Raw genomic sequence first — 15,202 nt, 5'->3', positions numbered from 1 at the left:
ATGATCTGAGCTGAAAGCAGATGCTTAACCAACTGAGCCACAAAAACACACTATATGAAATCTGGTTAAAAGCACTTTATTGATTACAATATCAATTCACAGCAACATTTCACAGAGCTACTGTACAAATAAAGGAATGAGTCATTGTGCAAGAAAGATCCAAGAATACTATTAAATCATGGTACAAGTCCATAGTTTGGCTTAAAGCTTTTATGAGCTTTAATCTACGTTCACCTTGCCCATAGTCCTACTACTGACATTCAAAGTCAATTGGCTACAAGTTTGTAGAAACCACTGTAGGTGAAGAAAAACATTTTAATCAGCTTTAAAAACCCACTTCTATGTGGATGCCTTTGGATAAGAATATGCGAATCCAAGTGTTCAGATGCTTTGAAAACAATAGAGCACCATTGTGTAAAAGACAAAAGGCTTGAAATATCTACCAAGTATCACTGAAGTTCAATTAAAAAATAAATACTATATGATGTAAGATTTTGTCAGGAACACAACACCAGCTGAAACACATAACCAGGTTTTTCATGATGCTGCATTATAACTATTTTATAGGATCAGTAATTGGATTTAAGAAAAAAGACTTAGGAAATTTTATCAACATGCAAACAAATCTGCTAAATACAAGGTGTACCATCCATCTGTGACTAATAAACTTTTAAAAGATGCACTGCTAGCTTAGCCATTCAACTACAAACCATTTTAATGAGTACCTATTGTAACCAGTATTTTTAGATATACACAGAATTTAAGGCAACTCAAAATGAGCAGGAGGAAAAACTAGTAAATATGAAACATAATACACCTAAACAATCTAATTTAAAATACCTATTTTTTTCATTGTGCTACTCTTTCTCACAAGAAAGATGGTCTAACCTTTGAGGGTGTTCTAAAAAATTCTAACAGAGTTTAAAATTTTGCTTTCCACAATGGCAAAAGGGAAATTTGAAGCTGAACACAGTACTTGATTTAAAAGCAAAAATTTTTAAGCATGACTTATACCCTAAAGATTCTAGAGAGAATATTGTGAAAATGGTAGGCCCATTTAGAAGAAGGCCCATTTAGAAGATTGTTTAATCAATTTCCGTAAGTTTAAACATCAACAGGTAAGCCACAAGTATTCACTTGCCTTGTAATTTAAAATGTGAAACATTCAACAGTATCCAAAGCATAAATTTCCCTGAATGTTTTCACTTTTAAAAAAGGTTAATAACAATTATTAAGTCTAAGACCTCAATACTGTTGGAGAAGGCCAGTTATAATATTGGCACAGTATATTTTAGCAATAAAAATTTCATTGTCACCTGGAGAAGGCAAGATCCATTTCTCTTAATAGGTTAACTTTAAAATTGCTTAACACGTTCCAGAAGCACCTACATCCATATGTCTAGGATACCAGTTTACTATCATCATGCAGTATCAGTTCAGCTGAGTCTACATTAAAATAAGGAGAATGGCCTATTAGACTCTTAGAATTGAAATACTAAGCCCAAATTTTTGCCTCTGTGAAGCTGAACTCAGTGTGGTGCATGGGACCATGGGATCCAAACTAGAAAAATCTGAGTGAGGGAGGAAGGGGCCTTGGATATTCAGTCTAAACCTCTAATACAGCTGCCAAAAATGAGGCCTGCCTGTCCATCAAGGTGGAGAGGTCTTTGCTATCAGCTTTTGGGACGATCTGCGGATCCACAGGGCAATCACTATCACTCTTTTTAGAAAAGAATACGTTCTCTTAAATTATTCTTGCCAGATCTGAAAAAACCACTCTTTAGGAAGTGATTAAGGAATCTATAAATAAACATGCTGAGGCATATTATGTTTAATGTTTCTTATAAGGTAAAAGAAAACACGCACCAGATAAATGCAACAATCCTGATGCGAATTCTTTAAAACTGTACAGTAGTACTATATTACTCTTACTGGTTAAAAGTCTTATGCTCAACACTTGAGACTATCAGCTGAACTCAAACTGCAAGTAAATATATTTAGCAATTGGAACCTATATTACTAGAGAGCAAAGGTTTAGAAGTAAGTTAATGTGGTAATGAGGTCACCATTTGGTCATATGTATATAGCCACAACACTGGTTGGGTCTTAGTTGCCTAGTACACATTTAACTATGGGAACTGCTTTTAAGCTTATCTACAAAGACTAACTCATTCTATCAACATGCTTAAGACCATGGATTTTCTTGTAGTCTGTGCCTCTCTGACAAAATTATCTTGTTATTAGAATAACTTTCAAAGAGGAAGAGATACTCTCATATATACATTATGTGGCTATTTTGCACATGGCAGAGTGCCTTCTTGAACAGGATTTTGGAATGAATTGCTGAACTACACGGCAAACCCTCACCTTCTTGGGAAATGAATACGTTCCTTTAAAATATTCTTGCCTTACCTCAAAGAGCTATTCTTTATGAAATGACAGTCCACAAACATTAACTGCAAAAAAAAGTTCATAGAAATCTTGTATGTGTTTATAAATACACATTCATGCCTGCCATCTACAATATATTTATATTTTTGGTCCTATATCTTAATCTTTACCCATTTCCTTTTTATTATTAGCTATCTTAAAACTGATACAGACTTCATTATAGTTGATGCACTTACTAGCACATTCACAATAGAAAAATGAAAATTCACAAGTGAAATTTGGGGAGTACTTAGATTAGGGTTACATGTGATCATAAGTTGAGACCTATCTCAACAGTAATGAACATGGTTAACTAAATTACAAAAATAATGCACTTCTCTATATGAGAATAGTCCATGACTTCACCATCAAGCAAGACTAAATCTTCTACTGTCAATCATTTAGCTTTAGTTATAGGGGAGAAGTATCTTTGTTTAAATTGGGGAGGAGCATTCTAGTAATAGACACATTATATCATTGACAAACAGGAATTGCTTAGTACTTTCCTCTGACTCCTTTAGAGACTGCTTTTGGAATTTTTCTTTTGGCTGTAAAGTGGAGTCACTTGGATCTAAGCATTCTTTTTTGCGAAATCACTTAGAAACCATTATTTTGTGCCAAGAGAAGAATTACAGAAGTACAGAAGAGCAAAAAGTCTGAATATTTCCTTTTTTAAATTTAAGTCACAGATATATAAAATCTGAATTAATATAAACTATTTGAACATAAATTCATAAAGCTACCTCACTACACTAACTAATCAACTCTAGTGACTGGTTAGATATTAACGCTTCTTTTTCAACAAGATAATGCCATCACGTATTTCCCATCTACATGTATATCAACGGAGAACACTGGGGAAAATTCTTCAGAAGCAAGGACAATCCAAACGTTAATCTGAAATAATGAGTGTGCCCTACAAACTCAGTTCTAGAATATGACATCACTAGGAAAGCCCAACTATTTAGAGGGCTACTCAAAGTGTCATTTGATCATAACCAGATTTTTTAAACGTCAAGAACCGTTTTTATGCAATTACTGCTGTCTAACTATTAATATAATGAGTTTATGTATGTCTAAAATTTCAGAATGAAATCTCGATTCCCTGGCCTTCAGATTATCTCCCCCTCCAAGGACTGAAAATGAGCACTTATTTAAATTCATAGGATGGCAAAGGATGCACCAGAAACTAATGATATTCAACAGAGACTGCCCTCAGAGGTACCTAGGCCTGTGAGCATTCTTAAACATTAAGCAACCAGGAGCTCTTTTAGATTAAAAAGGAAGGTCAGAAATCAAGGAGACCTTCAAACATAAGTACACATACATATGGGATCACTTCCATCTATTACTGTGCCTACTTCCTCCATTATAAAACTCAAAAATGTGGTATTTCTTATGTATAAAGTTAAAAATGTAGGTCTTAAAAAATGCAAACACAATCAAACATGATAAACGGCTATAATGTGTACATTCTGTCCTACACAAAGAAAATAGTTTGAGTACAAGCAAAAATTCATCAAGGTTAAATTAGCTCAACTCCTCAAGTTAATGCACTGGTCCTTTTGATCTCAGCAAGCACCCTTGCCTTTTTTTTTTTCTTCCCCACTTGTTTTGTAGCTTACTGAAATATTTTTGTATATAATAATCTCAATAGAAAAATCTTCACCTGCAAATATAAGGTAGAGTTTTCTTCTTACAGCGATAGGCTGTAGCACGGATTTCTCCAGATCGCAACGGAGAACAGAAAACCTGTACGCACTATTAATTCCAGATTCTAAGAAAACTGTCCCAAGAGCCTGTTGCTACAGCCATGCCATCATCTGTTACACCTAGACAGCTGACACGGTTATCATGACCAGCAAGAACACCTGAAAAACAAAGTTCAGTAAAAAGTTAACAACAGGCAACCTTCAGAATTAAACAAGTATATGCATAAAAGATCTAGAAGGGTATTTAAAACCTAAACGGGGGCGCCTGGGTGGCTCAGTTGGTTAAGCGACTGCCTTCGGCTCAGGTCATGATCCTGGAGTCCCTGGATCGAGTCCCGCATCGGGCTCCCTGCTTGGCAGGGAGCCTGCTTCTCCCTCTGACCCTCCCCCCTCTCATGTGCTCTCTCTCTCTCATTCTCTCTGTCTCAAATAAATAAATAAAATCTTTAAAAAAAAAAAAAAAAAAAAAAAAACCTAAACGGGGAGCCTGGGCGCCAGGGGTAGCTAGATATGTGAGCAAAATACAATTCTTTGCATTACATGCATTTTTGACACCTACATCGGCCTCATGCTTATCACTTTTGAAATATTTTATAGTCATGCTTGGTTATATCTAGGAAAAGAGATGTATACTTTATTCTACATCTCTAATTAAAGTTCATGATCTGACAGCTGTTGCCACTGCTGTTCTCAAAACAAAATTTCAAATGCAGTTCAGTGAAGCAGTCTTTCACCACAAGAACAGTAAGGATGTTAAGAATGAAGAATGAAGGCAACTGACATCACCACTTCCAAAAATACCAAATTAGTTTATGTACTTTGCTCTGTTAAACAGCTAACACTGCAATGTTTTGATTCTAACTTTGGTTGTAACCAACTCATCTAGTTTTAGTTTTGTAAAAGTTAAATTCATTTGATATTCAGATCACCACACGGGATAAAATGAATATTCCCAATTAACTGCAAGGAAAATGAGAAATGTGAAGATCTATAAGAAAAATTGGCATATATCAAATTCAAGAATTTTTTTCTTTAATAAACTGTGTTTGAGTTTGCAGTATCTCTAGATAATGAAGCAAAATCATTTTCACTCAACTTCAGGAACATAATCTGGTCTCTTAATATTCTCTGTAGTACATCCGGCACAGCAACGTTTGGCAACAGGCAAACGTACAACTACAGGTTGAAATAACAAAAAATGAGCATTGTGACTAAATGCTCCTAGTCACATTGGAAAGGAAAATGAATTAGCAACTCACAAGTCGCCATTCAATTTTACTGTGAACGTATCCAGTTGAGCCAACTTGAAAACAAGCAGCTGTACGCAAAGCAAAACTAACTCAAGCATATGCTAAATTATGGAAAACACACACATTCTGGTTTTGTTATGGATACTAATTGATTCAATCCAGGCAAAACACCTAATACCTCTTTAAATAAAAGTCCTAATTGTGTAAACACTGACATTCTCAATGAAATCCACTCTACATGGGAAACAGAAGATAGGAAGGATGTGGCTGTGGTGGGAGGAGAGATGTTAAAGCTGAACCCTCAAGAGAGAACACCGAGAACTTAAAAAAAAAACAATGACTCATTCGAATTGTTTTATTTTTTTTTTTTTAAGATTTTATTTATTTATTTGACAGAGAGAGCAACAGCAGGAACACAAGCAGGGGGAGCGGGAGAGGGAGAAGCGGGCTCCCCGCCGAGCAGGGAGCCCGATGCGGGGCTCGATCCCGGGACCCTGGGACCACGACCTGAGCCGAAGGCAGACGCTTAACCGTCTGAGCCACCCAGGCGCCCACATTCGAATTGTTTTAAAACTTCCAGACAGTGTCTGTTGAGGGTCCAGCTTTCACACCACTCTCCCACCGCTCCCCAGTGTGGATACTAATAGACCACGTTGGGAGTGCGCACACGCACACAAATCAAGTAATAGCAAGAGAGGCATGTTACCTAAAGATCTGGAAGTAAATACTTAGGAGCTACCTTTGGGAACAGGAAACAGGCGCTGTGGCCAGAGGACTGCTGTTTTGGTAACAAGCCATGTAGCTGTGTGATTCCATATGCATAATACGGATTCTAAAAAATACTTAAAAATCACTCTGTGGAAGCTGTTATTCCTGACAGTCTCCGCGGTGACCTGCTACACTCGCTAGTATTCTGGCAGCTACGGGGGAGAGCTCAGGGCTGAGGTTTAGAAAGGGGGGCTGTGTCCTGTCCCAGACAGGATCCGCTCCAGAAGGAAGAGGATTCACAGCCGTTACAGTGCTTCCTGTCGGGTTAGAAGAAACTCCACACTGAATTAAGACTCAAAAACTTACCAAACAAGAAGATATTCTAGAACCAGATGTCACTGCTCTTTACAAGATGGGAACGTCACTATGGACCACGGACGAGAACTGCCAGGGTGCCCGGGTGCCCTTCCCCGCGGCTGCGAGGTGTCCGGGGAAGCTGCCCGTGTTTCCTGACAAAATCCAAACCTACCGTGACCTCTTTACCAACCTGCACGATCTCCTTTTAGCGTGTCCCACACGTTACAGTTGAAGTCATCATAACCAGCTAACAGGAGGCGCCCGCTTTTTGAGAAAGCCACGGAAGTGATGCCACAGATGATGTTGTCGTGCGAGTACAGCAGTAACTCCTGGTCTGCGCGGAGGTCAAAGAGCCGGCAGGTGGCGTCATCAGAGCCAGTGGCAAAGGCATAGCCACTTGGGAAAAACTAAAAGCAAAGGAACACACATTTATTCCACACAAGTCTACAAAATCCACGTGAGGCAGTGTGGTAAGACTCTGGGTGAGACAGACCTAGATTTGAACTCCAACCTGGCTTCTTCCCAGGTGAGAAACATTGGGCCCTGAAAATTCTTCCACACTTCAGGCCTGAGTTTCAGAGTGTTGGTGAGGATGGAATGAACTAACATGCAAGGTCCATGGTTCAGCACAGAGCAAGTACTCACTAAAGACCGGCTCTCTTCCTCCATACGGCTTATTAAAAGATTTGAATCAAACATTACTGTTTACAGAATTTATATATGTGTTGTCTTAAACATTCCAAAATCCCATCATGAGAAATAGGAAACATTTTACAGAAGAGAACATAAATCATCCCAGTTAGGCTGGGTATAAAGTCAAGCTAGGAGTAAACTATGCATTATTAGTTTGTGAATCCCCTTTTCTCAGAACCTAGCACTACTCAACATTTTTTTTTTTTTTAACAGTTTTTTTCATGTATCTTTTGGTCATCTGTATTACTTTTGTGAACTGATTCTTCACGACCTTTGCTTATTTTCTACTATGCTGTTAGTACTTGATTTGCAGGAATAACAAATAGAAATTTTTTTTACAGATTTTAGTTTTTTATTTTTATTTATTTTTCTTAAAGATTTTTTTTTTTTCATTTATTTGACAGAGAGAGAGAGACATTTCAGCAGTCAGAAATACAAACCCAAAATCTGGATGCTATTGTCAATAAATGGTCTTAAGAAATTGCTATCAGAATTCCTAGAGTCTGTAGATATATTTTTTAAAGATTTTATTTATTTATTTATTTGACAGAGAGAGACACAGCAAGAGAGGGAACACAAGCAGGGGGAGTGGGAGAGGGAGAAGCAGGCTTCCCGCTGAGCAGGGAGCCCAATGTGGGGCTCAATCCCAGGACCCTGGGATCATGACCTGAGCCGAAGGCAGACACTTAATGACTGAGCCACCCAGGCACCCCTATAGTTTTCTTTTTTAAAACTATAAAGCAATATTTCATTTTTATGTAGTCAAATTTATCTTTCCATTTGAGATTTCTTCCATTGTTGTAATGAGTAAGGTCCTTTCTCAGGCTTATTAGCTGATGTTCAATTATATCTTTTTCTATTTTTTTTTTTTTAAGATTTATTTGAGAGAGAGAGAGCATGAGTGCAAACATGAGTTGGGGGGAGGGGCTGAGGGAGAAGCAGACCCCCTCCTGAGCAGGTAGCCTGATGGGACTCAAGCCCCGGACTCCAGGATCATGACCTGAGCAGAAGGCAGACACTCAACCGACTGAGCCACCCAGGTGCCCCTCTTTTTCCAATTTTTTTTTAAGTAATTTCATTTTTCACATCTTAATTTTTTTTTTTTTAATTTTTTTTTTTTTATTTTTTTTTTAAGATTTTATTTATTTGACAGAGATACAGCAAGAGAGGGAACACAAGCAGGGGGAGTGGGAGAGGGAGAAGCAGGCTTCCCGTGGAGCAGGGAGCCCGATGCGGGGCTCGATCCCGGGACCCTGGGATCACGACCTGAGCCGAAGGCAGACGCTTAACGACTGAGCCACCCAGGCGCCCCACACATCTTAATTTTTATCTATCCAGGATTTATTTGATATACAGCATTCAGTATAAGGATCTAACTTAATTTTCTTAATAGTCAAGTAATTGTCCCAGCTGTTGATTAATCATTTTACTGATTTTCTTGTTACATCTTTAATTCACTGAACTAATACACACAAAAATGTTAGTTTTGTCTACCCTTTCTTGTACCTGTACCACACTTTGTAAAAATCCTAACTTGATAGTAAATTTTTCTATCTGGCATGGCAAAATACTCATGGTACTCTGATTTAAATCAGTCTGTTTTCTCCTCCCCCCCACTTCAATTTCACAGACATTTGATCAAGTTTCTTTTCTCCATATCCTTCTGACTCATCTCAAAAAAAAAAAAAAAAAAAAAATCCACTTGGGTTTTTTTGAGGGAGAGGGAGAGAATCCTGGCAGACTCTCCCTGGACGTAGGGCTCAATCTCATGACCCTGAGATCATAACCTGAGCCGAAACCAAGAGTTGGACACTTAACGGACTGCACCACCCAGCCACCCCCCCTCCATGTGGGTTTTATTTAAAATTTGCATTAAGCCTAAAAATTAGTTTGAGGGATAGATGATTAGCTTATAATATGCAGTCTTCTCATTCAGGAAGATGGTATTTTTAAAAAGATTTTATTTTTTTAATTTAGAGAAAGCGAGTGCAAGAGTTGGTGGGGGGAGGGAGAGAATCTTAAGCAGGCTCCGAGGTGGGGTTCCATCTCATGACCCAAGCTGAAATCAAGAGCTGACGCTTACCTGACTAAGCCACCCAGGCACCCTGGGATTATTTTTAAGTCATCTCTATGCCCAACAAAGGGCTTGAACTCACAACCCCGAGATCAAGAGTCACATGCTCTACTGACTGAGCCAGCCAGGTGCCCCAGGAATATTGATTTAAAAAAAAAAAAAAAAGTTTCCACAAAATTTTATTATAAAGATTCTACACATTTCTTGCTAATGTATGCCTCTTCCTAATTTCTGTTGCTATTCCCAATAGGATTTTCTTCCTTTCTGTTTTCTACCTGATTATTGGGGTTTGTATATAAGACAGTTATTGATTTTATTGATTTTAAAAGTTTCTGTCGCCCAGAAAATACACCGAACTCTTTGTGGTATCTAGATAGCCAGACTCTCTCGCCTGCAAATAATGGTATTTTTTCTACTTTCTAATTCAGCTTTTATTTCAGTGTCGGGTCCAACTATACCAGCTGGAAGTTTCCGAACAATGGAAACAATGGCGATGGCATTATGGTCTTGTGACTTAATACAATGAGAGTGCCTCCAGGGTTTTCACTGCTAAGAAGCCCCCCACACTCACGATGATGGTGGAGGAAGGCAGTGCTAACAGGGTGAAGGTTCTCAGAAATGCAAGTACTTCTAATTTTAACGCTTTTTAGGATGGTTCAAGCCTGGTCCCAGTGGAGATGGTTCTTCCACATCAAAAACAAGGAACTGCTTTTCCTTTTCAAATTCCCAAAGGCTAAGGAACCTCTAGCCACCACTTCCTCTACCTGCCAAGGATCCAGTTATCAGTCCTCCCAGGCCACAGTGAAGTTTAGCAAGAAGGCCCTCAAGCAAGCGGAAGGCTTCACCAGACCCTTACTGCTACCTAGAGGCTACGATTTTGACCGCTTTCCTCCACTGTAACAGCCAGCAAGATACTCTACATTGTTCCTTTGCAAAGGCCAACAATACCATTTACACACATTTATCAGCATGTATGGGTTAAACCTGATCTCCACCATGGACTGAAACAGAAGCTATACTCAGTAACGGCCACCTAGCGCAGAACACCCAATCACAAAGCTCAGTGTATGGGGCACGGCTTGCCAACAGTCTGTGTTTAAGACACAGGATGACCAGACATCCCGTTTTGTACAGGACAGTCCCCATTTATGCCTTTCTCCGGCGCAAAATTGGTAACAGCATTCTTTCACACTGAAAGTTACACATTTCCTAGTTTGGATGATATATGATCACCTTACCAATACGATGAACTAGTTTTAATTTCCTGGGTGCTTAGGACGGCCCTAAGAGCTAGAGGGAATACTTGAATATAAAGTCTGCCAGATGCATTTAAAGAAAAGTGTGTGTGATGTTGGCTGTTCATTTAAGTTGGGTTTCTTTGGGTTTTTTGTTTGTTTTTAATGACAGAGAAGCTTTCTAGTACTGAGTTTTTTGTTTTTTAAAAATGGGTGTTTGTTTTCTATCAGATACCTTTTGGTATCCAAAATACTGACAAAATGACTTGGTAAATTTTATTAATAGATTTCCTAATATTAAGTCATTCTTTCATTCTTTTTTCTTTTTTTAAAGATTTTATTTTTTTATTTATTCATTTGAGAGAGCGAGAATGAGAGAGAGAGAGAGAGAGAGCACATGAGGGGGGGAGGGTCAGAGGGAGAAGCAGACTCCCCGCCGAGCAGGGAGCCCGATGCGGGACTCGATCCTGGGACTCCAGGATCATGACCTGAGCCGAAGGCAGTCGCTTAACCAACTGAGCCACCCAGGCGCCCTCATTCTTTCATTCTTATAATTAATTTTTACTTGATAATTTATTTTTACCTTGACACCTTGTTGGATTTGATTTGCTATAATTTTTCCTAAGATGCTTTTATCTAGTTTTAAGGGAGACCCTTTTCTTGTGTTTTGATGTAAGGGTTATGCTAGTTTGACACAATGAACTGGGAAACTTTCAGTCTTTTTCTGTGTTCAAAAACAGTTTTAATAGTACTGAAACTCTGTTCCTTCAAAGTATGGATTATTTGCCAATAAACTACATGGGTCTGAATTTTCATAAAAAGTAGTTTTAAACTATCTAGTCAACAAACTGAGGGTTTTAGAGGGGAGGGGGGTGGGAGGATGGGTTAGCCTGGTGATGGGTATTAAGGAGGGCACGTACTGCATGGGGCACTGGGTGTTATATGAAAACAATGAATCGTGGATCACTACATCAAAAACTAATGATATACTGTATCGTGACATAACAATAAAAAAATCATAATAAACTAGTCAAGTTTTCATTTATTGAGTCAGTTTTGGAAAACTGACTTAGAATTACCATGTTAAGTATTTTATGATTTTTTAAATCTTTAAAAAATAATAAAATCTTTTATATGTAATATAACCTTTACTATTCTTAATTTTATATATCTGCAATATTTATCCTTTTCTTTTTTTAAAGACTTTATTTATTTGACAGAGAGACAGCAAGAGAGGGAACACAAGCAGGGGGAGTGGGAGAGGGAGAAGCAGGCTTCCCGTGGAGCAGGGAGCCCGACGTGGGGCTCGATCCCAGGACCCTGGGATCATGACCTGAGCCAAAGGCAGACGCTCAACGACTGAGCCACCCAGGCACCACTTTATCCTTCTTAAGTTTACCAGAGATTTAGGGAGTCAAATCTTAGAGTATTTGAATTTTTTAATTTTCTAATAATTTTCTAGAAATAATTTTTTTTTAAGATTTTATTTATTTATTTGAGAGAGAGAGAGACATAGCGAGAGAGGGAACACAAGCAGGGGGAATGGGAGAAGGAGAAGCAGGCTTCCCGTGGAGCAGGGAGCCCGATGCGGGACTGGATCCCAGGACCCTGGGATCATGACCTGAGCCGAAGGCAGACACTTAACGACTGAGCCACCCAGGCGCCCCTAGAAATTACAAAATTTTCTAAATATTTGTTCATTCAACATATATGCACTAAGCACCTACTGTATCATGCACAGTTCTAAATGCTGGTCTGGTGGTAAATGGAAGTCAACAAAACTGACAAAAATCTTTGTCTCCATGGAGCTTATATTCTTGTGAAGCAGACCATAAACATGAAAAGCAAATAAAAAATAAGCATGTTAGATCATGGGGGGGGAAAAAAAAGGCCAGAAAAAGAGCAAGGGTGCATGGGCAAAAGCTTAGAGTGTCCAGGGAAGACACTACTGAGAAGTAGGATTTACTGAAGAATCCCCCCCTCCAACCCTGCAGGAGGTGAAGTGATGGGATTCTGTTGGGAAGATCAGAGACATGGGGGTGGGGGGGCAGTAAGGGTGACAGTCCTGGGGTGGGGGGGAGGTGGCGGTGGCAAGGAGCCCAGTGTGACTGAGGCAGAGGGACGACTGGGCAGTTGAGAGAGAGAGGGAAGCAGTGTAGGTCATGGGTGACCACAGGTCCACAGTCCCTAAGAGGCTGATATGAACCCCTCAGGATGGTTGTTTTTCAGAACTTATTGGAATATGCTGTGTATTAAGAACAACTCCACTGGGCCCAAATTAGCATGCTGTAATGAACACAACAGTGTGTCCAGTGACAGATACAGTCATCCTAAGTGGGGTAAGTAAAGACTATAAACCACTCCTTGTTGCTCTGGTCAGGTTCTGCCACACGGTAAGTCTGCACTAAACTGAGGGGACGAAACGTTTTTCACAACTCTGGACATCAGACTTGCTGCTCAAGGCTGGACGGACCACAGCAAAGGGGCAGAGGGTAGATGGTGGAGGACCTGCTGGTTCAGGTAGAGGTTCTCACTTCAATCTGCATTTTTTCCTTTTCTCCTTAACCAGCTCCTTTCTCTCCCTCTCCTAGTGTGAACCGTTTTTTCGAAGTCCTGAGCTATTCACTTCAGATTATTTCTTTAGTGGCCTACTATGCGACTGGTTCTTATGTTTAAGAACGTATGTCCAGTGCAGGGTGCAAGGTTTATTCAGTCAACATTATTAAACTACATTATTTAAATCCTTCATCTTTTTTCTTGCCTACCTAGGGTATCAGGATCCCAAGGTTGTATATGAAAGTCTCCTACATAATGGTGTTTTGGATTCATTTCTCCTTGCATTTCTAATGGCTTTGGCTTTCTGCGCACTTCAATGTGACAGCTTCACCACGGACCATTTCTTGTTAACATAAAACTTCTCATCTTATAGTTTGTATTTCAATTTTACTTTGTATAATAGAAATATAGTAATATTACTACAGATTTCTTTCAGTTTATCATTTGCCCACTCTTTCTTTTTTACCGTTAGCTTTCCTGGGCCATTTTGTTTTAGATGTAGCTCTTATAAACAACATATAGTTTGACTTAACAATGTATCTTTTAATAGTGGCAACCATTTACATGTATTGCCTTGAGTTATTATATGTGGTCTTAATTTCTTATCCTAGGTTATATTTACTGGGATATTTCTCCCCTGTCATAAAATAAGGCCTCTGATACTTAAAATTCCTGGGTCACAGTATTTCTCCCTCAACACTCAGCAGATATTGTTCAGAAGCCTTCCAGCCCTGTCTATTATGGGAAAGTGTGAGGCTAGCCTAACTTTTTTTTCATCTTTTGTATCCAGGTAATCTACCTTTTCATTTTGAATATTTCTAGAATTTTTTTGTCCTTATGTTTTGATATCTTAATTTCAAAAGGATAGGTCTATGTTGGTCTTTTTAAATTACTTTCATATACTGGGCAACCCCCTTAAATTGTTAATTTTTCAAAAATGAGCTGAAGAAAGAATTATACTTCTGCTTTCAGCCCAAATGGAGTTAACAGTGATTACATTTACCCCCATGCTGAAAAAAATAAAATAAATAAAATTGACAAAGTATATGAAACCTGGTTCTAAAGACACTGGCTATCAGTCAACAAAGGAGAGTGGTCCCTGAGAGACAGGACACACATGAGGTGAGCCCCGTAACTGCCCCAACTTCCTGCCTGGAGAAAGTTTACAGGTCATGGTGCTGGGAAGGGGATCCCAAATGGAGCCCACAGATGTCCCAGAGTTGAGGAGACAGCTGGGAATCCAGGGAGTCCAAGGCAGCTAGAGTTCACAGGCCAGAAACCGGAGAGGACAACCCTCTCTGGTAAGGGGCCCCTCAAGTATTCAGCTGAGTACTGACCACAGGTATGTGAGGAAACTACTCAAGCACAGGAGATACCCATAAAGATAACAGGAAACAAGCCAATGCTCACCCAGGCCCAGGAATAATGTCTGTCCCTCCTAGAAAGGGGGGAAACCTCACAATTCACTGGGAAAAGAGATCATAAGGTTTTCCCCTCACTGGTGGGACAAACTTAAGCATACCCAAAGTGGTGCTCTGGTCCACCTAACAAAACTGAAATGTAAGACCCGAAAGGATCAAATTATTTCCAAATAACTATTCCCTAGGACAAAGCTAAATAGTATTTATATAAATACAAAATTATCCAACACCCAACAAGGTAAAATTTACAATGTCTGGCATCACATCTAATGAAAATCAGACATGCAAAAGCGAGAAAATACGACCCATAATTAGGAGGGGGAAAAAAAAAATCATTCTTCTGACACAAACCCCAAAAATATCAGATGACAGAATTAACAGACAAGGACAAAAAGCAATGTCTGAGATTAAAAAGGACACTGTATGGGTTTAATGACAGATGAGACACTGCAGAAGTGTACTGAGCTGGAAGACACAGCAACAGCCAACTATCCAGAGTGAAATACAGCGAAGAACAAGGCTGAAAAATAAAATGAACACAGTATGAGTGAACTGTGGGAACACTTCAGGTGTCTTAATATATGTGTATTTGGAGACCCCAGAGGAGAAGAGACAAATATATTTTAATGATAATGGCTGAAAAGTTTCCAAATTTGATGAATAATCCACAGATACAGACACGAGAAATATGAAGAAAATTATACAAAGACACATCATAATCAAGTTGCTTAAAAACAAAGAGAAAGGGCACCTGGGTGGCTCAGTC

The 15,202-nt window shown here is 39.1% G+C and overlaps 1 protein-coding gene across 1 annotated transcript in view; it reads right to left on the bottom strand.

Moving 5' to 3' along the window:
* Window positions 1-66: 66 nt before the first annotated feature.
* GNB4 (G protein subunit beta 4) overlaps window positions 67-15,202 on the bottom strand; it is a 58,711-nt gene continuing 43,575 nt past the window's right edge. Inside the window, exons 9-10 of the mRNA XM_021692456.2 lie at window positions 6,648-6,864; window positions 67-4,301 (exon numbers count right to left, since the gene is read on the bottom strand). Coding sequence (XP_021548131.1) covers window positions 4,195-4,301; window positions 6,648-6,864 — 324 coding nt within the window. The 3' untranslated portion in view covers window positions 67-4,194. The remainder of the gene's footprint in view (window positions 4,302-6,647; window positions 6,865-15,202) is intronic.

This window comes from Neomonachus schauinslandi, chromosome 1 (genome assembly GCF_002201575.2).
Source record: "Neomonachus schauinslandi chromosome 1, ASM220157v2, whole genome shotgun sequence".
Taxonomy (NCBI): domain Eukaryota; kingdom Metazoa; phylum Chordata; class Mammalia; order Carnivora; family Phocidae; genus Neomonachus; species Neomonachus schauinslandi.
This window is presented reverse-complemented; position numbering and strand designations above follow the sequence as displayed.